Here is a 23,678-nt window from a genome sequence, read left to right as displayed (position 1 = left end):
TATAATTTGGAATTAAAAAAGATTACGTTCTGATTTACACAGCATGGTAATAAGTCAAAATTTATATGGGAATACGTAAAACAAATACGAAAAGGAAAAGATTTAAATGCTGCGCAGGCTAAGCCAGTCATAATTGCGAAGTTGTTTCGAGTAGGTTTTGATGTTGAATTTCATCGAAATTTTATAATCATTAAATAAATTCATCAGAAACTTAGTTTTATCAGCTTGAATTTCTGTAAATCAGAACAAATTTACAATTACTTTGAAATAAAATTTTATAACTTTTGTGCTCATATCACATACATTTTTTTTTATTCGCGCCGAAGTGGGTGACGATAAATCGTATTACATTTTATTGGCGTATTATTATTTTACGCATCTTTAGCCAGCGCGGAAATGTCTCCCCGAGTGTCGACGAAGTGCTACCTACCACCAAGTTGTAATTCATGCACTCGAGCGCCGACACTTTCGAGCTTCGATACTTCGGTTTCATCCCGCCGACGCCGTGAGAGCGTCGCATGAATATTGCAGACGCTCAGTCGACTTTTATTACCACCCACGTAGGTGAACGCAAGGATACTCCTGGGAGACGGCGCTACCCCTTTCGCCCGCATAATATAAATACCAATTTTTGAAAACGATGCAATTCACCGACTCGAATGCGTTTCCTCGGCAGTAACAATCCAGTTTGCAGGTGCTCGTTTCACTGCGATCATTGTGTTCGCCGGAAAAGTTAATAACAAAAATAAAATACAAAAAATCAAACAGACAAAGAAGCAAAAACTCCTCGTAACAACTACGGGCGAGAAACTAAAAAGTGGCCATTGATATGCGCACACTCTCGGAAATTGACCCAGATTGGTGCTTTGCGCGCGTTCAAAATATAGTTTCCAACTCAGCACCAGCTACAAATGACAATGTTGTGAACTTTTTCATTTTGTTTTGCACGATGTTTTCTTCTACGTCGTCCAAGTAACATCGTTAAAATACGCCGCATTGTTTAAGATTTTTCGCCCGGGCGCAAAATAATGCGGAATCCATTAAATTTTCGATTTTTCTTGTTTGCCAACTGTTTTTGCCGAAAGATAGCAGCGCGTCGACTATTTGTGACAATGTGACAAATGACTTTCATTATGACGATGACGTCGCCCCGTACGCCCGGACGACTCTGTTACCATACAGCTAGGAAGACGCGTCGCCACATAAAAATTAGTCACGCCGCGTTAACAATGATTGATGGTCGATTTACTATTTTCAATCTTGAAATGGAGTTCAAGTGGAGTGCGCGCCCGGGCCCATCGTCGACCCACCGAGCACTTCGGCCCGAATTTTCCACTAGTAACTGCGTTATCGTCGATTAATCTTGATGAAAGTTACCTTTTTCCGCGGCGCGCGTGGCGTTTGATTATCCTGGCGGACTATCAGCATATCTGGCTAGAAAAGTTCCTCGTCGACTTTGTGTAACACTTTCGCCGCGTCCTTAGGGTGCAGTAATCGCGTTCGAAGTGTTCGAAACGCGTAACGGTTTGTGGTTCGTGCGGTTCGAAAGGAAGAGATTGGAATGCGCAGCGCGGGCCGCATTAAGCGAAGAGGTGATGCTCGCCACTAATCAAAACTCCTCCAACTTTCCAACTTGGCAATCGCATCTCATTTGCGCCCGCATTTAGCCTAGAATGGCGAAAGAATAAAATCGGTTAGCGCGCTGACATTGAGCGCTTCAATTCGTGCGTGAAGGCGGCCGGGCGGCGGCTTTGTGCGGATGCAAAGCGTTGGCGGAGGAATAACCTAATGGAGGGTAAGGGAAAGCCTTTTATCTCGCGTCCATTTACTCGTTGCGCGCTGATCACAAAAAAGAGACGCACTCGGCTTTTGCAAATGAAAAAAATGTGTATGTTTGGTGGACGTAGCTCGGGAGTTTTGGACAATGCCTAATTGATGACATTTGATATTTAAAAATACAAAGCTAGGGCTTCTCTTTGTGTTTAAAATTAGAGTAGCTTTAATTATTTTGCATGTAATTCTACCATGTTTTAATACGAGGAAAATTTATTTTTTCAAAATTTTATTTTTTCTCATCATACGCATTTACCAACTAATGTTTTCATATTTGGCGCATCCGGCATTATGTAAATTTCCCACCCCGCAATCTCATTTCTTCAATCACCTCCGCAAAGAGGGCACTAGCTGAAAAACAAAAAAAAAACTCATTCATTCGCTTAAGTACTCCGTCATTCACGAAGTGTACTGTACTTTGAAGCTAATAGAGAGGCATCAAAAACGCTCGTTGCCAGTTTCCTGCTCGCCGCGCATCTCGTCTCGATCTCGCCCGGCATCCCCCCAAGTTCGCAGGCGTTTCTTTCCCTCCTTTTGGCTTACCGCCGTCGCCGCCGCACTGACCCGCCTAACTATTCCTGCTCGGCTTTCGGCGCGCTCGTCCCAAGTTTTATTGGCGTCGTAAAAAAGCGATTCCGAAGGAAAACCATCTGGCATTATCGACACACGCGCGACCGGGAAGAGATAGGAGACGGCGCGCGAGTTTCATCTCGCGCGACGCCACACAAAAGCACAAAAGCGCGGACCTGAGCTCATAAAAGTTAGCTTTTCGAAATTTTACTCATGTTTTCGCCGCGGTAAACGAGCATTCGCACAAAACAAATCGTATCATCCTTGTTCCAAAACATTAAAATAGTATCCAAGCAAATATCACATCATCACAAAAACAAGCCATACTTATTTGTAAACATTTAAATTAAATAATTCAAAGTCAGCGTTGCAACTGTCAAATACAAAATATCCGATCACGTCTACACAGCTTCAGTATTAAGTAAGATATTTGCCTGATTAAAATAGAATTCTACGCATCGTGATTCGTGTGAAACATTTCGAATGGAAGTTGGAAGGTCGGTGAGATACCTGAGCGCCATGTCTTACGCGCAAATGTTCGACGTGGTGTACAAGAGCCTGCCGCGCACAGCACCGGCCCCATTTCAGTGTGTGGTGATTTTATCACGTGCGTCGATTGTGGAGTGCTTTGGGAATGGTGACACCCCGATGGAGGCTTGCGAGGCCGCCGCCGCCGCCGCCATCAAATATTTATTCAATCCCCGCATTACAATCCACGAGAAAATTGATTGTCAATGTGTGGGATCGTCTCTAGCATCCAACCGGTACAATTTTCATTATACACGCGACACATTTTATTCACGTTCGTACATAAGTACGGAAACATGTTTACATTAACAGTATCTGTACAAGTTCTACATAGGAATTTTTTGCGTACATAGAAATATATTTGTTTATATGTATTATTGCTACTTGAATCCGTATTTTTCGAAATTAAAATTTAAAATAGTATATTAAGTAACAAGTGGCTAAACGAGGGCATTACAGACGAGATTGATTGAAAGCGAGCGTAGCAAGTGGTCAATCAATTGAGTGTTTAACAATGTTTAGCCACGAGGTGCTTACGCTATTTTTTCTGCGCAGGCGCTTGCTCCGTCCCGTGCATAATGCAAGTATGTAATGAATATTATGTACGGCTCGGTCGTACCTATATAAAGTACCACTTTTTGTGTCTAAAAACTGGAAAAACTGGCGCTTTATAAGTAGAAAAAAATTTAGCTCAAAAATTAAAATTTATTTATTAAAATGTTGCATTGCAGGATTTCGTTCAAATAGTGCAACTATAGCAGGATAAATCAAATAAATTTTCGAAAAATTATTTGTTTTATGTGCAAACACCAAACGTAAACAAAGTTTATTACTGGCTAAATTGAAGATATGACTGAAACATTGTAGATAAACCTTGTAAAAGAAAACTAATGCTTCGAATGTGAGCGTCTATTTAATAATGTGCTTTATTTGAATCAATATTTATGTTCGCGTGGAAGACGAAGAAGTCATGCTCTCGAAATCAAGAAAAACGCAGTGCATGTGTGCAAACAAACCATTTGTTCATTATGTTAAGCTCGCGCTCGTTGCGCACGATGAACAAATAGCAGACGTTATTCCAGATATCAAGTGACTGCTAAGTCGGATGTCAGACGCGCGCCGCAATAACAAGAAGTTAACATCGGCCGCAGAACGACTGCAGCGGCGCGACCTGCCTGGAAGCCACAGCCGATCTTCAGAGCGGGAAGCGCGACATGACGACGAGACAGGAATACGACAAGTTGTTTGTCGGGACGTCAAGTCGCGAGAGCGCGCTCGCGGGGCCGAAACTTTTCGGCTAACTTTTCGCCGCCGCCGCAGCCGCAAACATGAAGAGAGAACAGGTTGCAATCCGGACGCGGAAGACATTCGATTTAATCATTAATTACGTGCGCGCTCATGTTCACAATGTGGTTAAAGTGCTGGGAATCATCAGCGCATCAACGCAATCAACTCCTTCAGGAAGTTGTTGAAGTTTTTTTCTTTTCTCGTTTGTTGTTTTCTTTGCATTAGGAGCGTTTTTCCGTCCGTTTGCTTGCTTGTCGTCCGAAGAACGCGCAATAAATCACATTTTCTACGCAATACTCGCTGCGGTTTGTTAACCAGTTGTACCGACAATTAATCAGCTGGAAGCCGGAATCTTCAACTTCTTCGCAGCGGGCAGTCACTCGTAAGTCATCGCAACTCGCGCGGCGACACATTTTAATCATCCGCGTCGTGGGCATTCTCCGACGTAAATTAATACGCACACACGTCTCGGCGTTAGCCGTATTCGGTCTCATCAACGTCTCAACAACATGGCGCGCACGTCTCATAATTATTAATAATCGCTCGAAAATAAACTTTTTAATGAGACATTACGCAAGCGTCAATTAAGCGGACGTTTAGGACGTTACGCATCCAGCGCGTGTCAGCTCTTTTGACGGTCGTTTAATAAAATTATGCATTGCATAAAATGTTGCGGAGCGGAGGAGTGTAGAGTGTTGCCTTGATGGCGAAATAAAATATTTACCAACATGTTGTAAAAGTCGCGCACGTATGATGATAAAACGCTATCTATTGTCTACGTACCTGGATTTAATGACGTTTAAAGGTCTTCTGCGTTGTTTTTTCGTGCATTTCATGTGTAACATTTGAGTAAATTGTTGTGATTGTGTTTATTCATACTGTACGTTGAGTTTCCGTACATATATCGAGCATCGCAACATCAAGCAACATAAAAAGTTATTTTTTAAAATTTTTTTTAACAAAAATCGACCGTTTCATTTGATTTTCAAATGAAAATACTGAATACTAAAAAATAAACATGGCTTTTGTATCTCAAGAGCAAAACCATTTCTTCTAGATAACACAAAGAAAGCACAAACAGGTGATTCTTATCTTATCCCCGTGTGATTAATGCATACTGGTTGTAGCGTAACGCGAGCAATATTTCAAGTTTAGCGGCGTCTAATCCGTCCGTCGTGTCCATTACGCGAAAAACCAAGCGAAACAAGCGCCGAACGCAGTTAAATCGATGAAAAGCGCGCAAAAATGCAAAAGAAAGCGAAAAAAGCGCGGACGCGTCTAACTCCCGGCGCAAAACCGAGGTGTTTTAATGAATAAAAGTCGAGGCTGGGACGTTGAAAAATTCAAACGCGTTGCGCGTCAATTATCCGCAACGCACTCGTAATTCGCCCGCTTGCAGACGACCGACTCGCGCCCGCCTTTTATTTTCCTCGCGCCTTTTATATTACTTTTTTTAACTTTATTTTTATGTCGCTGCCGCTCGGCAAATCTTGTACTTCTCGCTAGTGAATTTATCTTCACAATCATCCCTAAAGCAAGGAAATTATTACTCGCATTTTCTTTTTATTCCCGGCGCGTTTTTTTTTTTCTGTTGGTTGAAACTTTGCGCAATTGTTTGATGAAGAGTCCTTCTCGCCGGTGCGCTCGCAGTTATTATTTTACTCGGCGTGCTTTCGCTGCGGACCTTCGGCCGGCAATCTAATCACTCCGATCGGTTTGATGGCGTCTCATCGCTGTGGATCGCGTTTTGGAGCAACAAGTTTTACGATCGCGGGGCGCACATATTTACGAGACACGAGCGCGTAAATAACGTCGACCCGCATACGCGAAATTTACGAGCGAATCGTGGCGGCGCATTTTTCCGTCGATTGCCCTTTTTTAGCCGGAGTATTTTACCTTGGGTTTGGTGGACGAGGCTACACCCTCACTTGGTTACAACAATATTTCTTGCTTTATTGGTGGACAACTATGTAGGTTCAATACTAGGTGAACTGAGGCGTGTGTGCACATGATCGCTGTTTATTCTAATACAAACAAAAATGTAATTCGGAATTTGATGATATAAACCCGGTAATACCAAGTTTTGCCAATGTTGGTTTAGAAATAGAAATTTTTCTTACTTGTCGCATTGCGATGAAAAATTGTGGTATTTTAAAATAAAATCACAGGATTTATATTAAATTCCAGTGTATTATTAGCAGTACTATAGTGTGTTTTGAGTTTTTCTTAATATATTTTACTGGCAAAGCGAGAAACAATTTCTTAGAAAAATATTTTTCAATTTCCAGCCAGTTTTGCTGCAGTTTTTAGACGTAAAAAGTGGTACTTGAAATACGGACGGCAAAAGCCACAAAAAAAGTACTTTACTCACGGTCATTATCTACGGGGCGGAGCTTGCACATGCGCATTTGCCGTTTCTTTAAAAATTTGCGAAATATTTATTTTTTCTTCTTTCATATTTACCTCATATTGTTTCCAGGTTCAGGTTAAATCCACTTAACTTAAACTTAAATCAATTTGTGACGAAAACTTACAAAATGCAACCTATAACTCCTATTGTATGATTATGGCCAGCATTCGTCATGCCCAGATGAAACTGCATCTAACGATCATTTTTATCCATGCGGAAGATACGCTGTCTGCCCGGAGTTGCATACACAACAAGTAAATTATATGATATTTGAGAGTCTCGATGATTCCGAATGCGGCAGCAGATCTGCATGCGATGCATCACGCCCGTGTTATCGCGCTGCGGCCACGTGTATCATTCGCTCGCAAACAACCGCATGCGGCAAATTTGAATGCGTCCACCGAGCCGGGGCGAAGCATGCTCATCCGTTGCTGTTCATTCACGCGTCTATCATACGATGCGATTCATTAGAATTCAAGATTTGATTGCGGTAAATTTCCAGCATTAACGTCCGCATTTGACAAATTTCCTATCCAGTGAACAATCTTCATCTAGCATGACATAGTTTGTAGTAACTTGCGACAGAATATATGAACTTATAATATGAAGTAAAATTTTCTTATTTTACATTCAAACATAAAAATAAGGCATTATAACACTTATTATTCTGTAATAATAGCTTTAGAAGAATAAAATATAGTTATGCGCTCTTTTAAACCCCGATAAGACTCTTCCATCACGTATTTTTTAATAACACAAGCTTCCAAATGAAAGCAGGACTCATCAAAGTGTATACTTTACTTTAAAATGTCCGTAGGCTATGATTAACAACGCTGACTTGCCGAAAACACACGAACGAGCATAATTAGCGCGCTGTATCGGCCGCCAGCGTCTCACACGGCAAATTGAATGAACGTTTGTAGATACTCGTTAACAAGTTGTTGATTCGACTCGTGTTGCAACTTAAGCCGACGGCGCGATGACGCTGACATCTGAACAATCTAGCTGATGCTTCACGTCAGGTCTTATTAAGATGTTTAGACGCGCCCGCACGTAAAACGCGAGCGCGCATCTACCGAAGAACAATAAGTACGTTAATTGATTGTATTCAGGCGTATTGATTAATAATTTAATGAATTTCAATGTTTGGAGTCGACCTACATTCACATATTGCGCATATAATGTAAATTTAATTCTCCTATGAAGGACTAACTTGGAATTATCAAAATATATCAGATGCATATTTGGAATTTCATATTATATGCATGGGTATAATCCGAGTAATTGTTCCAGCACGATTTTCAATTTATTTTAGGCAATTAACGCATGTGAGTTGAACCTTGTGAGCTCCACACAACTTTGTCCGTATAATGAACTTGCAACGTTCTCGGAATTAATGCGAAAATTACGAAACTTGCTCCCCACCCCCCTCCGCCCCTGAAGCAACAAACACACGCATTGTGATGCAAATACCAATGTTGTTGTCCATTGTTTACCGCTGCAGGAACTTGGCGACATCGTGGAAGCCGATGAAGCCCTTCTTGCAATTTACATCAGCTGTGAATACTCCACGGGCGTTCTTCGTTTCTTAGATCGCAAGAAGCCGGCTAATTAATTTCGGCGCGCTTCTTTTGTGGCTTGAGTTTCATCGCATCCCGTCGAGTTTATTCGAAGATGAAGAACGATTCACGCACGCCGGTGAATTAATGAGCTTTGTTATTCGAATATGTGAGGCGTCGGATATTTTGTGCATTTACAAAACTAATAACGCGGCTGTCAATTCATCTTAATAAACTCGATAATTGAGTATTTTCCGCTGGCTGAAGCGACAACATGTCGCGATCGCACGTAAGTTAATCAAGAGTTTAATTGCGCCAGCTGAGAAAATGACATTACTCTTGTCTCCGGTGCGGATACCAAACGATTCAACTCTATAAAGACTCATGTTTAAAGAGCCTTTAACAACATTATATTTATGAGCTACGTCTGTTTTTTTTTTCGTGATTTTCTCGGCTTGTGTATGAATTTCAATGCGCTGAAGTTATGAAATATTACAATAAGCTTTGAGATTTCAAAAGATTTGACTCAACACGAAGAAAAAAAATAATAATAAACTTGTGTTGTTCACGTTTCGAATTTTACCATGTCTTTCGCACAGTCCTCCAGAGAACTTGATGTGAAGTTAATGTTCAATGCGCCCGTTCATGTGTGCGGGCTCAATTTCCCAAAACGGATTAGCCTTGCAAACTGTAGTAACTTTTCTATACGTTTGCAGCGAGCGCATTCGGTGCGGTTCGGTTGCGCTTCATACGTAACAGGTAGAAATTGAGGTGATTTTTCCGGATTTTCCCATTTTGTTTCCGGACTGTGGAGCTTCTTAACTTCGCCGCATCCCGAGCGGCACAACCGGCGTAGCACTGCGAACTGCATTTCGAACGACTGCATTGCAATTTCTTCGCGCTTGTCTTTTTTCTGCTTCGTCTCTTTCGTTTTGCGTTCAGTTTAAATTTCGTCTTGCATTTTGCACCGGTGAATGCAGCCAATATTGTAAATGTCGATTTGAGCTCATCGCTTGTACTTCAACTAATTAGCTCGTCGGCGCTCGGGGAGTGAACATTTCCCACCCCGCCTTCGCTCGCTCTTCGGCAAGCAGTACTGGCATTATTAGACTTGTGATTCAGGAAGGAAAAGCTCATATGTGAGCACTTGAGGCCCACACAGGAATAGGTAGGTGGGTGGGGGTAAAGCGGCTCAAATTGCATACGCTTTATTGCACTTTGATAACGGCGCTTTCTGCATTTTCCTGCACTATGCCATTCATCTGAGTGGCTATGGAAAGCACTCCACGTCCGCACGTGTATTCGTATTCCTTACGCCGCTTGCATATTTCAAAATTTCCCACCAGACGCCATAATGCATGGCTTTGCATAAAAATAACGCCATAACATTATGATAACAGCGCCGCCCAAGCGCAATACGTGTTTTTCTTTCCACTTGGAGAATGGCCAGTGGGCACAGAGACGTGACAGTACTCGACACAAAGTACAAAGGAAAACCAATAGCGAAAACTAAAAACTATAAGTCCCTTGTGACACGAGTGCTCGCCGACGGAAATTGAATTTCCAACGGCGACGAAAACACGTGTGAACTGACCCGACAGTTTTGCAGCGCGCTGATAATAATCGTGACACATCCAAAGGAAAATCAATCCGGTGCCAACTTAATTAGGTCGTTTCCAAGTCGCGCTAATAAAATTTTGATGCGCGCAGCGCTTGATTACAAAGGCGGAGCCGCGCAAAAATCCATGCATATTGAAATGTTTGATTCTCGAGCGAAAGGAAAAAATCGCGGATCAAAAGCCCTCTCGGCTCAAAATCCATTCCGTTTGATCTTACCGTGCCGTGTTTTAAATTTTTTCAATCAAAATTTTATGCATTTTGACCGTCTCGCTCGCACACATCAACATACATGTTTTAAGTATGCGCTTGTAAAATTTTTAAAACGTTGTCGGTGGGTCACGTTCGTTGCACACTCTAGTGTCACAGCATTACCCCCGCACAGGGTCCTCCCAAATCGCCCTTCCGGCTCCTCGGAGACAAGATAAAGAATAATCGCACGTGCCGTGCGGATAGAGCATTGTTGTAAAATGTTTACAGAAATCAAGAACGACTGCAGCTTTTCGGGACTGTGTTTGACTTTTGTTGGATTCGGAATGATTTTGTTCGATGCGAAGGGTTGCGTAAATGTTTGTAATCCGCCTGTATAGCCGGAATGCATAAGTGAGCATCCTTTGTATTTCCATTCATCCGTTCGCTCGGAATTGCAAATTTTGCATCTTTTTTGCATGTGGTGGATCCATCCATACTCTTCACCTAGTTCTCCTATTTCTTGCTCTACATCTTCAACACACACATCATCTTAATCTCAACTATGCGGAGCATCTCGTTATTCTTGAATCTTATTATTTCGAATTCTTCTTGGACCGTTGTTTACTGAACGTCTTTGGACAACAAAGCATCGGAATCACATTAGGAATTAATTGCATAGTAAAGTGCGTATGTACATACACACATTCATGGGTTGGTTAGTTTGGCTTGACTTTGTTGGAGCGAATAAGTTGGGAGCTGAAAGGTATACAGAAAACTTCCCAGCAAACTATGCGTGAATCCTAAGTATGGTCTTAAGTAAGCACCGAATCCAGAAGTTCGTATTCACTCATATTGAATATGCCGCTATGTAATTTGCGGGATGATAACATTGTGATAATATGTAATAGCTTTGGTTTTCTGTTCAAATGCAATAAAATTGAGTGCGCTAAACTCCGCACGAAATGAAATTTTCAATTAAATTGCGTGCGAACCAGAAATTGCATTTACATTTGCCACTTAGCATAACGCTGTTTCATTCATTAAAATAATAACGTTACTTTTTTAATTAACTTTCATATCGTTCAATTTGCTTAATACTTGAGCTCGCTTGGAGGCGAGCTACTTCAGCGAGTAGTAGGTACAGCGAGATATTGCTAACGCGTTTGTGAATTGCAAAGCTTCTTCATTTTTCTAAGGAAATGCGGCACATATTTCCGCACAATACAATACCTGGTTTCATCTGCTCTTGGTTGTTGGTATGTTGATCTTCAATAATTTGATTAGTTTTTTTATTAATGCGTTTTTTGCTGTTCTGCGCAGAACCCCGTCGCATGACAATTATTTTCTCGTTTTTGACGTGCAATAAATTAAAACACGCTTCGCCTGATAAAAAAATGAATTATCTCACCTCGCAGTCCTCTTTTTCTTCTTTCTTTTGCGCTTGAAAGAAAACCGCTGTAAAAACCGGAAAGGAAGACAAACGCCTGCGCTTGCAGAAATACGTTGCGAAGTTTCCGCTCCCCGACGGCGCATTTCATTACTCATTCATCCCCTCATTCGCTGTCCCCGCGGTTGTAATGAAGTTAAAACGGGCATTAAGATAATAGCCTCATTAGGATTGCGATTAAGAGCATCGAGGCCTCTTAGGAGCGCGTGACAGCAGCGCCCGAAAGTTGCGGTATGAATACTGCACTCGGCACATACGCTCATTAAAAATTGCATTAAATCACAGCCAACACACACACAAAAGAGTGCATTCGGCGCTGCGTAAATCAAACACAATTTCGACCATCCCGGAATTGGGGGGCGAAAGTTATAATTGTTAAAGTTGGCGTACAGGTCTCCCCCGGCGGTTAATCATTAACCGCCGGCGGGGGGCGAATTCGCTCAAAGAGAGCGGCGCGCCAAGTTTGTTGCGCAAGGTGTTGTGCGACGCGTGCCACGCTCCCCGTCTAATCCGAATTTCTAATTGCCCGACAGAATCGGACCGAAATGTTTCGCGTAATTGCATTAAATTGTCGACGACGTCGGCGATAAAACCTCGATGCGTCGGATCGGCCTTTCATTGGATCTTGAGGGATAGATTACGGAGAGGAATTGAAGGTGGTAGAGGGACATATTGACGTGGGTGTGTGGGTCAAGTCGAGTCGGGTCGTCGCATACATCTGGAAGCTTCGATATCGATCCGGGCAGTGATGATAATACTAATGACGAGCGTATATATCGCTGCGCGGCATGCGGGAATCATTTACCAAGCGTGATGGTCGTTCGGTTGACCACTTAACGACTTCATCTCACATCATGACGTGATGACACATCTTAATACTCCAAGGTTTTTATGTGGCGTGTGTTGACGAGTTCAGATATACGTAAAAATAACATAATGGAGCAATTGATGGAGATGCCCAAGATGAACTTTTTTATTGTTCAGCCGTCCGATGAGAAATGAATATTGTAAAAAACGGTATGCAACATTAGTGGGTCATGGTACATTTGGAAAAACAAAATTATAATTATTGCTTGAGGAGATAAGGAAAAAAATATTTCATTCATACTGCTTGGCACATATTTTTAGCTTTTAATTAATGCATTAATAACAAAAATTTAGTTGATTTATTTATAAAAATGATGGAAGTGTAATTTAGCGATGAAAGTATTAAAATAAGATCACCACCACCAGGTGTTGCGTTTCGAACGCAACTGGCTGTATTATTTCGATAAGAAACCGATTCAAGAACTAAACAACTTCTTTTTCTCAATGGAGTGCTCTAGTCTATACTTACTCTCACTATAAAGTTGCCTTGAAATTTAATGCAGGATTTAAGATGATAGGAGACTTTTAACAGGAATTAATTTGTCGTTTATTTTCCATGCTTTTGATGTTATATTGCAATATGATTTCAATCAAGACCCGTCAATCGCATCGTAGTATAATCAGCTATCTACTAAATGACATTCACTTGATTTTATCAGTTTTACTTGATTATATGGCAATTTATTTACAGGTCAAAGTTGAACCAAGTTTTTGCAAATGATGGAATTTAGTCTATTGTTTTTTTTTTCTTGTCCCTATGTGTGTGTTTGATGACACACCATATCTTACATTGCTGAAACCAGCAAACAATCCAATTAGGAAACGCGCGCCCGAAATTTTCCGTTGTATTTTTGAACCCACCTAATTCGGCGTTCCAATTTTACACATTGTCGACTTTATGCCCGTTTTATCTGCCTGCACACACGTGTGTCGCGTTTTTGTGCCGGCGCGTATCAAATAAAACCGATTTCTTCTGTAAGACATAAACCAGGAAAGCGGAAATTGTTAAAGAGGCGGACGTCGTGAAAGAGCATTGTGCCAGCAATGTGAAGTTCTTTCATTCGGCAACGCCAAAGGAAGCGCGAATAGAAGACGGCGCTTTTGTGGCGAAATTAAAATCGCTTCACTGTTTTACTATTTCGGAATTCCGTCCGACTGCTGATGGCAGAAGAAACATTATTTTACTCTTATTCGAGAAGTTTGAATGGTTTCGGAGTTGATTCAAAAATGCAGCGCATATCCGACTCAAATTGTCATCAAGAATGATAATTTGTAAGAGCAAACATTGAGTAAATCACACTTTTATGAGCTGTTGCCACATTTCAAGCTCTTGGAACAAAACTGACAAAGTATTGTAAACAACAACTAATATCCACGAATAATGTCTTAAGAGCAGCAATAATGTTACCGAATAGCCTGCGTGTCTGGTCGTAACGACGCACCAACCCAACGGTGCAAACAACAGTAAACTTTTCTAATGCGAATGAATCATTTTCCCGGACCATTTTGCAGCCTCTCCATTTCCAGCTTTCGCTTTCCGCGTCCCGTTTTACAATTCGACTCCGCTATAATTCAGCTTTTACGTCTTATTTTATTTTTATTCCACATTGCTGACGCTTTATTGAAAATATCATGTCTTCTTTATTACGACTGCTCGCAAAAACGCCAGCTCAAAGAAAAGCTCATGCTAACATGCTATAAAATCGAAATAAATAACGACTGCCCGTGTAAATAAATAAATAAATAAATACGAAACCAAGCAGTGCATAAAACCAACAAATCGTCAAACCGAATTGTTTGTTTGGCGAGACGCAGCACAAAACGAGATGGTTCGTGACGAGAGAGGATGAGGGAAAATAACGCGCCGGATTTGTTGATGTTGAAGATGCGAGTGCAGCTGCAGGACTACTGCAGGACTTGTAGTTGCAGCCGGATGACAGGCAAATTAATTCCGAACTTTTCGTTTTCATCCCGTGTGTTTATTCGGTTGCAGCAACGGCGCACGTGGAGATATGCGCGTCGGCGTTGTTCGTTTATGTTTATATTTTATATTTGCGACGCCGTCTGTGCGGGCGGGCACGTGCAGTTGGCGTGGGGGCGCAATAACAAAGCGCGATTAGGAAGCGCTTTTCTTTTTCTTATCTGCGCGTTGGTCGTTATGTCTCGCGCGTCAAACGGCTGAACATTTCCGGGAAACGTCGCGATATTTCTCCGTCGTGTTGCGTGCTGTGTTTTCTCCTGTTTTGCGTGGGCGCTCTGGGCTGTCAGAGATTGAGTATTTTGCGCACGTAGGGATGTTGGTATATGCACAAAGTACTGAATTGTAAAGTGAGAAAACGTTTGATGCAAACAGCCAACACGATTATGCTTATGCATTTGGGTGAAAATAGGTTGTTGTGATTGCATTTTGTATATGTAAGACTTTTTTTTGAATTCCGTATTAAATGCCATATTAAATTGTAAGTTAAATACAGCGATCGGTTCGATAACAAAAATGTAGTGGACGATTTAATCAAGCGACTTCCCATCGTGACCTTAATATTGTCGAATTTAACTTGGAAACCCTTCGGTTGAATCCCCCAGCATGTCCGTTATGCCCTGTCTTTGATGTATTAATTAAAGTTCAGGGCACGAACGCCGTGTTGTCTTTGCTTTGTAGCTGAACAGTAATATTTTCCACATGAAAATTAATACCAATCCTTAACACTCACCCCCAAGTGCTCCAAATATACACACACCGCGAGATGCGGAACTAGAGAACTGATTTCGTTACCGAGTTGCCCGCAGGGTGACGCGAGGTGACGAAGGTGTACACCTTGTCGGCGAAGAGTCGCAAAAATAGCGACTAAAGTAATTTTCAATTTGCATACGAAATGCGCGCGCAGCACAAACGCACGACGAAAGCATGTCGCAGAGTGGAATTATGCCATCTCCCAGCGCGCCTCTTCCTCATCCGGTGCCAACCAGGAACGGCGTTTATTGAATACGGCAATTTCTTCTCATTTGCAGATAGGGCAGCGACGCCGGTTCTGCGGCCGCCCGACGACGAGGACTCCTTTCCAGTGCTCTGCGACAGGGAGCTGCATTCGCTGCATCGGAATGTGCCGGCGCTGCGGCGCCGCGACGTTGATACGGCGACCATAAAACAACATTACTATCCCGAAGGTAAGATAAACGCGCGGCAATGATTCTCGCATCGCGCGCGCCTCGTCATTTATTCCGCCCGTTTCACGCCGCGACGAGCCGACTGCTTTGCATAATATATTTGCGGCGCCACCGAGCTGGATGATGTTCAGTATTGCGATGTCGCACTGTCGTATCTACTGTCAAGGGTACCCAGATAACAGCCGCCTTCCGCTGGTGAAATGTACAAACAAAAAACACCTCTGGAATTCGCGTCAAATGAGAATTCAATAAAATATTTACGCACACCTCAAATTGACTGTTTATCTCCGAAGAAAGGCAGATGCATGATTGGGATGTCGGCACCACCTTCGGCGCGTCAATTTCGTAATGGAATCTATGTCGGGTCGAATTTACGCACGAAATCGTTTTGTTCGACAACGACATTTCCCCTTTAACGCGGTGCGAAACCCGCCCATTCTCATTTCGGCCGCGCTTGAGATTGCAAACCCCCATCTTTTGTGCGCTCTTACTCACCTTCGTAGTCGCGTTGAGCAATTTTTTTCGGTTAGAACGCCATTTTAGCACGGCACGTACAGCCGCAGCGACGTTCGAATCTCAGATTTGAATATATTTACTTCGACGACGAGGTCGGGCGTCCAGGCTTAAAAGTGTACCTATCTGCACGCGCGGCACCGGCGCCAAAACCGGTGCGAATTGATTTTTATCCCTTCTGACGCGTTCACCTGACTATAATACATTTCCTGGCGCACCTTTACGTCCACATTCTGCGGGGCCTTATAAGTTATCTAATTCCTCGGGGACGCCTTCGCGTTCCGTTTTGTCTCGCGCGAGTTGGAAAAAAATCGCACCACCGCATCGTTTCCGGCGTCATTCGCGCATCCGATTCGTGTGCCTTTGTCGTCGGTTTTCCACTCGCGCGAGCCTGAAAATCGCGTCAAGTTTTGGGCAACTTGCCGCGCGTACGCTAACAACAACATCATTGGCGCGAGAGAACGCCGCGCTGGCCCCCGAGAAATGCGTCGCATTTGTATATTTGATGCCTGCTATAATAGCTCTGAGTCGGTGCATGAATAAATGTATAAGAACGCGCGGGCTGCCGGGAAGTTTCTCTTTTGTCCGTAATTTCCATATTGTTGCGTGCGGAATATTACGCCAGCAAGAATCGCCGCGTGAGCAGCCATGCCAGACCAAGAAAAAAAAGAGCAAATTTGGCATTGCAGTCACAGAAAATCGGCTCTTTAAGGCGAATGAATGTATCTTTATCTTCAACTTTGCACGGTCTGTTTTTTTTTTCTTTTGCCCCATCACACCCGCTCGTTCCTATTGGATTGCGGCATTGTTCCGAACATATGTAGCGATTTTGTAAACTTTTTCGTTTTTCTTATTCATTTAATCCCCTGTACCCTAACACTTTCTTTGCGGTGAGGCCGGTTGTTGGCGGAGAAATGAACAAGACGAGCTAAGTTTGCACGATCAACGTGCACTCGTGCCGGTCCTATTGACGTTTATTTAATTTCCTCCGCTTCACTCAAGCGAAGCGCGCCTGCCCTGGAAGGAAATAAATAAAACTGGGGCAAACTTCTCGTGCGTTTTCCATGTTCTTGAAGCGCGCGGCTTTCGTTGCGTTTTGTTTTTGCACCGGCCGGCATCGGCTTCAAGTAGTACATTCCGACATGTATTTTCGTAATACATTTTTTTTTATGTCTTATTGTGTTTCCGTCCGGCAGGCGGTTGGGGATGGCTGGTTTGTGGAGCGGCGTTCCTTGCGCACTTGCTGACTTCTGGCATGCAGCTAGCGTTTGGACTGCTCTACTTATACATCATCAAGGACTTGGAGAAGAAGTATGCGGAAGACAAGGAATTCTATACTATGGCTGCAGGTATGCTCTCTTTGACATTTAAATAATATTTGCTGAAAATTGTTGCCAGAAGATTTGTGATGGCGGTAAATCACTCGCTGTAGTATGCGCGCACACGTTGGAAACACAGGTTCTAATTAACACGTTCCGAGTCACCATTCTGCAATCACTACCACCCCTCGTCGACACGAATTCCGTGCGAGCAACAAGAACTCGAAACTCCTAATCTCCCCCAGCGAATTCATTGACGTTGCTGGAATTGCCAACAACCGAATTAATGGCCGCTACAAGTGGCAACACGATAATTCAAAATTCAAATTACGAGCGCCTTTTGTGCGCGCGGGGCGAAACGACAACGTTTTTGCTTCGTCGCTGATTCACGCCGCGTCGCCGCGCTTAGCGTCCACAATCCGGGCGCAACGCCTCCACTGTCGCCGCCGTAAGCACATTTCCTTATGTTAAACGGAAATTTACGATAAGGTTAAAGTTATTGCCGCCACCAACACGCAGTCCTTCCGCGCATTGGGACAAACACATCTCTTTTCGGTCGGAGTGAGCATTCTGGATTCGGAACACGTCGATCGGCTGGAAATGCGGCACGCACAAGGCCCACCCGCCGCCGCCGCCGCCGCCACCACTACCGCCAACGAACAATTGTTATTTGCAAATCGCCGCCTTGTTAAACTCGCTTCCATTTGCCGAGAGCGATTTGTGTTAATGCGCTATATTGCCTGGTCGAGCACGATCACAATTGCAAACGCACGAAATTAATAATTATGCAGCAACAAGCATGCCGGCAGGACGTAGCGAAACCGGATGCTTTGTAGAATTTTAAATTCTTCAATTCCGAAGGATCCTTCAGGCGAGCTAGCAACTGGGATCCTTCAAGAAAGCCCTGCTGAATTGGAAAAACAAGACGAGAAATTATTTATTTGCATACATTCATAATTAATTTTAATTAACGGAGCTGCCAAGTGCTCGTGACTTACGAGGCATTCAATTTTATTCAATTTTTCATATTGTACAGGCAAAAGCGCCATAGAATCAAGAAAATAAATAAATGATAGTTTAGTGTTGGGCCAGAATTAGACTTCCTTGTTAGTTTGATCATCTGAGGTTTTGGGTTTCGTGTCGTCGCCCCGTGCCGATCGACGACTAACTGGACGCGACCCTGCTCTATATGGCGGGTTACTTGCACTTTTCGTTTTGGTTAATGGTTTTGTCCCTGGCCCACGACTAGGTTTTGCATTGTTATTTAACGCTGGTAAAGTCACCAATATATTTAAGGCTTGTTTGTCATTGTGTATCTTCGACGCGATGTTTCTATGATGGTCGAGTTTTAGGTTGTGCACTTCCTTCATGGCTTTCTCGTACTCTTTCTTAAAGTAATTTTTGTCTTGTTGGGCAATTTCGCATTTTTGTTCCATTGCCCGTAGATCTGTCAACAAGATCTTGGTCTGTTCGGCAGTCAGCTGCGTCTCCTTCAACTCTTGCATTTGGAGTGATTGTTCACTCAACATTTCGCGCAAAATGGTGTGCTTCAACTCTAATTCGCTTATTATTTCAATAAGTTCTTGTTTATCGGAAAGTTGAAACTTGATGGTATTCTTATGAATCTCCATTATGATGCTGTACTCCTGGGTTTTCATTAGATTGGTCACCTCGAGATCAATGGTATCAAGTTGCTTACGTTTTTCTTGGCGCTTTACGAGAGTACGGCATTTCTCAAGATTCTTTAGGAGGTCTTCCTGGAGCGGCAACGTCTTTGTACGAAACTCAGCGCTGAGGCGCTTCATTTCCAATTCTTTTTGTGCATCGAGAGTTGCTTCGATTTCTTCGCACTTCTTTATTTGCCAATCATTTAATTCATCGAGTGTGTGCATGATAATAGTTTCGTCCAAAATGGTGGGCGATAGGTGGAATAGCGCAGGAGGTTCTGCAAGTACATCGCTCATTACGTTCGCCATGACTGTGATATACAGGGTGCCGATTTCTTGTCCCGATGGCGCTAGGAGCATCACATCGTAGGGCGGGCCAGACTTATTTATATGAAATCTTGTGAAATCGATCGTGCCCATGCTTCCGATCAGTGCCTGCTCTTCGGCGTCATAGAGTTCAAGCTTTGGAGTGTAATTCACAATCATGTAGTTTATACGTGAATTTAAAGCCACCATGCTGACGTTACATTCAACTCCTTTAATTCGAATTTCCTTATGTGGATATGTGTCGATTTCGATCTCTTTTCCGAGAGCACTGTTGATTGTTGGATGCATTAATTTAAAAATGAATCTTCTTGAGCTCAAGACGGCTTTCCACATAATTGATTCCACCTTCATCTCTAAGAGCAACTGCTGGTAGTGCTCGATGTGGTCACGTAGATCATCAGAATTGATGGTGCTATTACTATCGCTGCTTAAGTAAAAGCTTTGTGGTCTATGAGTGAGAGATAGTTCAACCGGTCCAGAGACGAGACCATCTCCAGCTTGATTCATGGGGCTATTGATTTCATTAGGCCCGCATATTGTCGCCTCATTTGATGTAGTTTCTTGTTGCTTATTTTCAAAGGAATCCACCCCCTCGAGGACGCATTTGACTGAAATGGTTGCTCTGCGCATTTCTTGGGTAGAACAGGATGCTCTATAGTACCCATCGAAAAAACATACCTGCTCCATTTCGAATCTTCGTTTGCATTCATTAAAGATGACTTCGGGTAAATCTAGGTTCAGTTGTTTCATATCTATGTCGGCCACAGCCAGCATATCGTTCTCAATGTTGAATTTTACTTTGATCACAGGATACTGCTGGAAGTAAGTGCCCAATAGGTCGTAGTGCGACAACATCAGATTGATGACTATAGATTCGTTGAAAATTACCATTGGAGCATATACATTCTCAGATATTTTACGTGTTTTTACTTCCAGCCCAAATATTTCAACTGATAGGTGAAAAGTCTTAGAAGTGTTTCCGAAGATGATGCTTTCGGGCATTATAACGTCCAAGTCGTACCCGATTAACAAGGTTAATTTAAGTTGGAATTTAAGTTTACAATCTTCCGGGTTGCCAAGCTGAATGTAACCTTCTTCGGAATATTTTACGGGCACTCGAATCTGTTGAAATTGAAGTGATGGAAGTTCGGGCAGATCAGGGCTGGGATAGATTTTCTGCAGTGGTGAGTTTGGTGGCATGTTCGGGACGAAATCTCGGATTAGCAAAAATACGGCCAATTCGGGAGTGCTTTTTCTAATTTCATTGGGGACGCTAACTAGCTTTGTCCATATGGGATTTATCTCTGTGAGGTTAACTTTAGACATTGGTACAATCTTGGCACTGCGTAAACAGACCAAGGTGAAGCCCAGTAATTTTCCTTCACTGGTGAAGCATTCTAAGCGTATGTTGGAATAGGAACCGCGCACTTTTCGCAGAAGTTTCTTTTCTGTCTCCCAAACCATCTCGGTATTGAATACCACATTTGCTCCCTCCACGATATCCGAGTCCATTTTGCGTCCATGAAAACTCGCGGTAACGTAGAACGGACATTTTACCAGATCAAAACCTCGTCCTTCTTCAACACTGAGCACAATATTTACAAACCTGCCTTTTAATTCGTTCATAATATAGCAATTATAAAAAAGCAATATAGCTTGAATTAAAATGTATAAAGTTTGACATAAAAGTTTTTTTTTTGTATAAAATATTTGTATTGTTTTCACAGCCGGCTACTATCCAGTTTGATTTTTTTCAGCATGGATGGGAGCGTTGTGTTTATGCGTGTCGTTTCTAGCATCGCCAATTGTAGTAGCCATCTGTCGACGAAAGTCAACTCGTTTAACATCAGTTTTTGGTGGTTTGATCCTGGCGTTATCATGTCTATTTGCTTCTTTCGCCACTCAATTTCACCAAGCTGTGCTCAGTTACGGTGTGTTCATGGGTACCGGCGCAGGGATTGTGAGAGAAACTTCAGGAATAATGTTGGGGCATTACTTCAAACGACGACGTGAGTTTGTCGAAATGGTAGCGCAAACTGGCTGTGGAATTGGTGTGGCGTTATTCTCCGTTTTATATAAGGAAGCTGTCGGGTAAATAATTTGGAAACATCAAAATTGTTTTAAATGAAATGTATTTATTCTATTTATATTTTAATTTGAACAGCAAATTAGGATGGCGTTTAGGTCTTCAAGCTGTCACTGGACTTTTAGTTCTTGCCTTCTTTCTACCTATTATCTACCGTTCTGCAAATCTCTATCACCCGCAGAGGCGTGCCATTACTCACTTGAAGAATCAACGTAAAAAAATGAAAGAAAAGAAAACACACGTCAAGGACAAAAAACCGCCTATGTTTGATTTTTCGCCGCTGAAAAGTCGTGGGCTACGCGTGTTGCTGCTGGCTAGCGGTACCGGTGCCTTAGGCGTGTACGCGCCCATCTTCTACTTGGTAAACCCGTCAAATTGTATGAGTGTTGAGCTGGTTTCCTTTCAATTCCGATATGTTACAGGCATTCCAAGGGTTCAAAGAAGGATTGGAAGATAGTGCATTGGTGATACTGCAAACTTTTTTTGGTTTTGCTTCAGCTCTGGGTTGTGTCGGCTTCGGAATTCTTATAATGCGCCCTACGCGACAATGCACAATATCCAGGCAGTACTTAACTCAGACCGCCATGCTTGGAACCGGTATGTCCGAAGAATAATATCACCCTCAGTGGTTTCAAAGTTTTTGATTTTAGGCTTTAGTCTTCTAGCAATGAGCGCCGTGCAAGGGTATCATGGGTACGTGCTCTTTGTATGGATGTACGGCGTGTTCCTAGGTGGGTATACCTACGCGCTGAAAATGTTCACTCTGGAAAGGATCAAGGCGCGCCATTACACCAAAGCTTGGAGCTTTGTGCAGGGCGCCTGTTCACTGCCCGTGCTCATCGGTATACCGATCACTGGTTATGTGAATCAGTGCTATCCAAAGGCTGGCTACTACTATTGCTTCCTAATGACGGTGGTGGGCGCATCGTTGCTGTTCCTAGTGGGCACCAAAAAGGATCCGACCCAGAACGCGCTCGGCCCCAACCAACACCCGCTCCCGAACAACACAAACAATTACACGGTAAATCACATAAGCGAGTGCAACTGCCACCTGCACACACCCTACACGAACGTCTACATGCCGTACTATTACAGGAGTCCGGGGAGGAATTACGAACCCATCCACTCTAGTTACAATGATTACGATAGGGGCAGCCTACACCGGCACTCTTTTCGCCATCGGAGCGTCGATCGTTTGCCGAATTACGTGTACTTGCCGAAAAGTATGAGTTACGCGGCGAATATCGAATGCCCGCTGACCTCCTACGCGAATTGCCATCCGCAGGACTACGCGCATTACTACAACCGCTATTACCACTCGCATCCGCACCACCGAACGAGGTACAACTTGCGGCCAAGCAAAAGCGTGCCGGAGGGGCTCGCGCGTAGTGAATATTACGGTTCGTATCGCAGACCCGTTGTGCGAAACGTGCATCTAATCGAGCAGATCACCACCTCGGTGTAAAGGTAACCCGTCACCAGCCCACAACTGATTCGGGGCGCGATCGGGCAATTCATACTCTCGCAATAATTCTAGTCAGTACATTTGTCGGTGGGAAGGCCTTAATAGTTCATTCTCATTACCCTGCGATCTAACAACCCTAGGCCGGAGTACACTTTTTGGGGATCAAATACTAAACCTTGTCAATTTTGACTGTAATCGTAGACGCGCTAGGCGAACGCTGAGGAGGCCGCAAACGATGGAATTGTCAACGAATTAATTACAATATTCACAAACGTAAACAATGTTTGTCATAGTTACTTATGAATGTAATTAAGGAGATGAACACGTTAGAGTTTTTATTCAATGTTGATGATGATTAATAATATCTTTGACTTTCTCTCTATCTCTATGTGTAATTCTTGGGACTAATGAATATATTGCATTTAGTTACATTCTGGGACTTTTCATGTCAATTGCGAGTAGTTTTCAGAACCTTCATAAAAGATTTACATTCAGGATCACAGGGTCATCATCAATAGATCAACGGGAAAATGGCAGTTTAAGTTGGTAATTCTTATTTTGAATTATCGTTTATTAACCGAATGCTGAGCTTATTACCTCTGATAATACAAAGTTTACATTATTTAATGATAATTACAAGAAGAAATACATCATGCGGCATGTTTTTAATTCATTGAGAACCACACTGAATAAGTTTAATAAAATATTTGTTTCAAAAAACTGTATTATTATTATAAATTCTTTTTCTCTTCTTACAGATTTAAATACCTATATATTGTAATACTAATTTAATTTTTTCTGAAGTTATGTAAAACTATCGGCATTA

The 23,678-nt window shown here is 42.7% G+C and overlaps 2 protein-coding genes across 5 annotated transcripts in view; one reads left to right on the top strand and one right to left on the bottom strand.

Moving 5' to 3' along the window:
• The window catches only part of LOC135792241 (monocarboxylate transporter 2-like), a 63,971-nt gene extending 40,688 nt beyond the window's left edge, over nt 1-23,283 (top strand). For 3 of the 4 annotated variants that reach the window (XM_065302867.1, XM_065302859.1, XM_065302875.1), the window contains exons 3-8: nt 15,320-15,475; nt 17,185-17,337; nt 21,059-21,392; nt 21,466-21,748; nt 21,810-21,984; nt 22,038-23,283. In XM_065302867.1, the coding sequence (XP_065158939.1) occupies nt 15,320-15,475; nt 17,185-17,337; nt 21,059-21,392; nt 21,466-21,748; nt 21,810-21,984; nt 22,038-22,852 (1,916 nt within the window). In that variant the 3' untranslated portion in view covers nt 22,853-23,283. The remainder of the gene's footprint in view (nt 1-15,319; nt 15,476-17,184; nt 17,338-21,058; nt 21,393-21,465; nt 21,749-21,809; nt 21,985-22,037) is intronic. The other variant, XM_065302883.1, reaches the window with a different exon arrangement.
• LOC135792233 (uncharacterized) lies at nt 18,302-21,092 on the bottom strand. Its single transcript, XM_065302848.1, has one exon. It carries the CDS (start codon nt 20,925-20,927, stop codon nt 18,402-18,404), a length of 2,526 nt encoding a protein of 841 aa, XP_065158920.1. The 5' UTR covers nt 20,928-21,092; the 3' UTR covers nt 18,302-18,401.
• Nucleotides 23,284-23,678: the final 395 nt, after the last annotated feature.

The sequence above is a fragment of the Atheta coriaria genome, unplaced genomic scaffold, assembly GCF_025399875.1.
Source record: "Atheta coriaria isolate IRGN ID8LTWV9N9 unplaced genomic scaffold, Caltech_Dcor_3.1 hic_scaffold_1_pilon, whole genome shotgun sequence".
In the NCBI taxonomy this organism is placed as follows: domain Eukaryota; kingdom Metazoa; phylum Arthropoda; class Insecta; order Coleoptera; family Staphylinidae; genus Dalotia; species Dalotia coriaria.
This window is presented reverse-complemented; position numbering and strand designations above follow the sequence as displayed.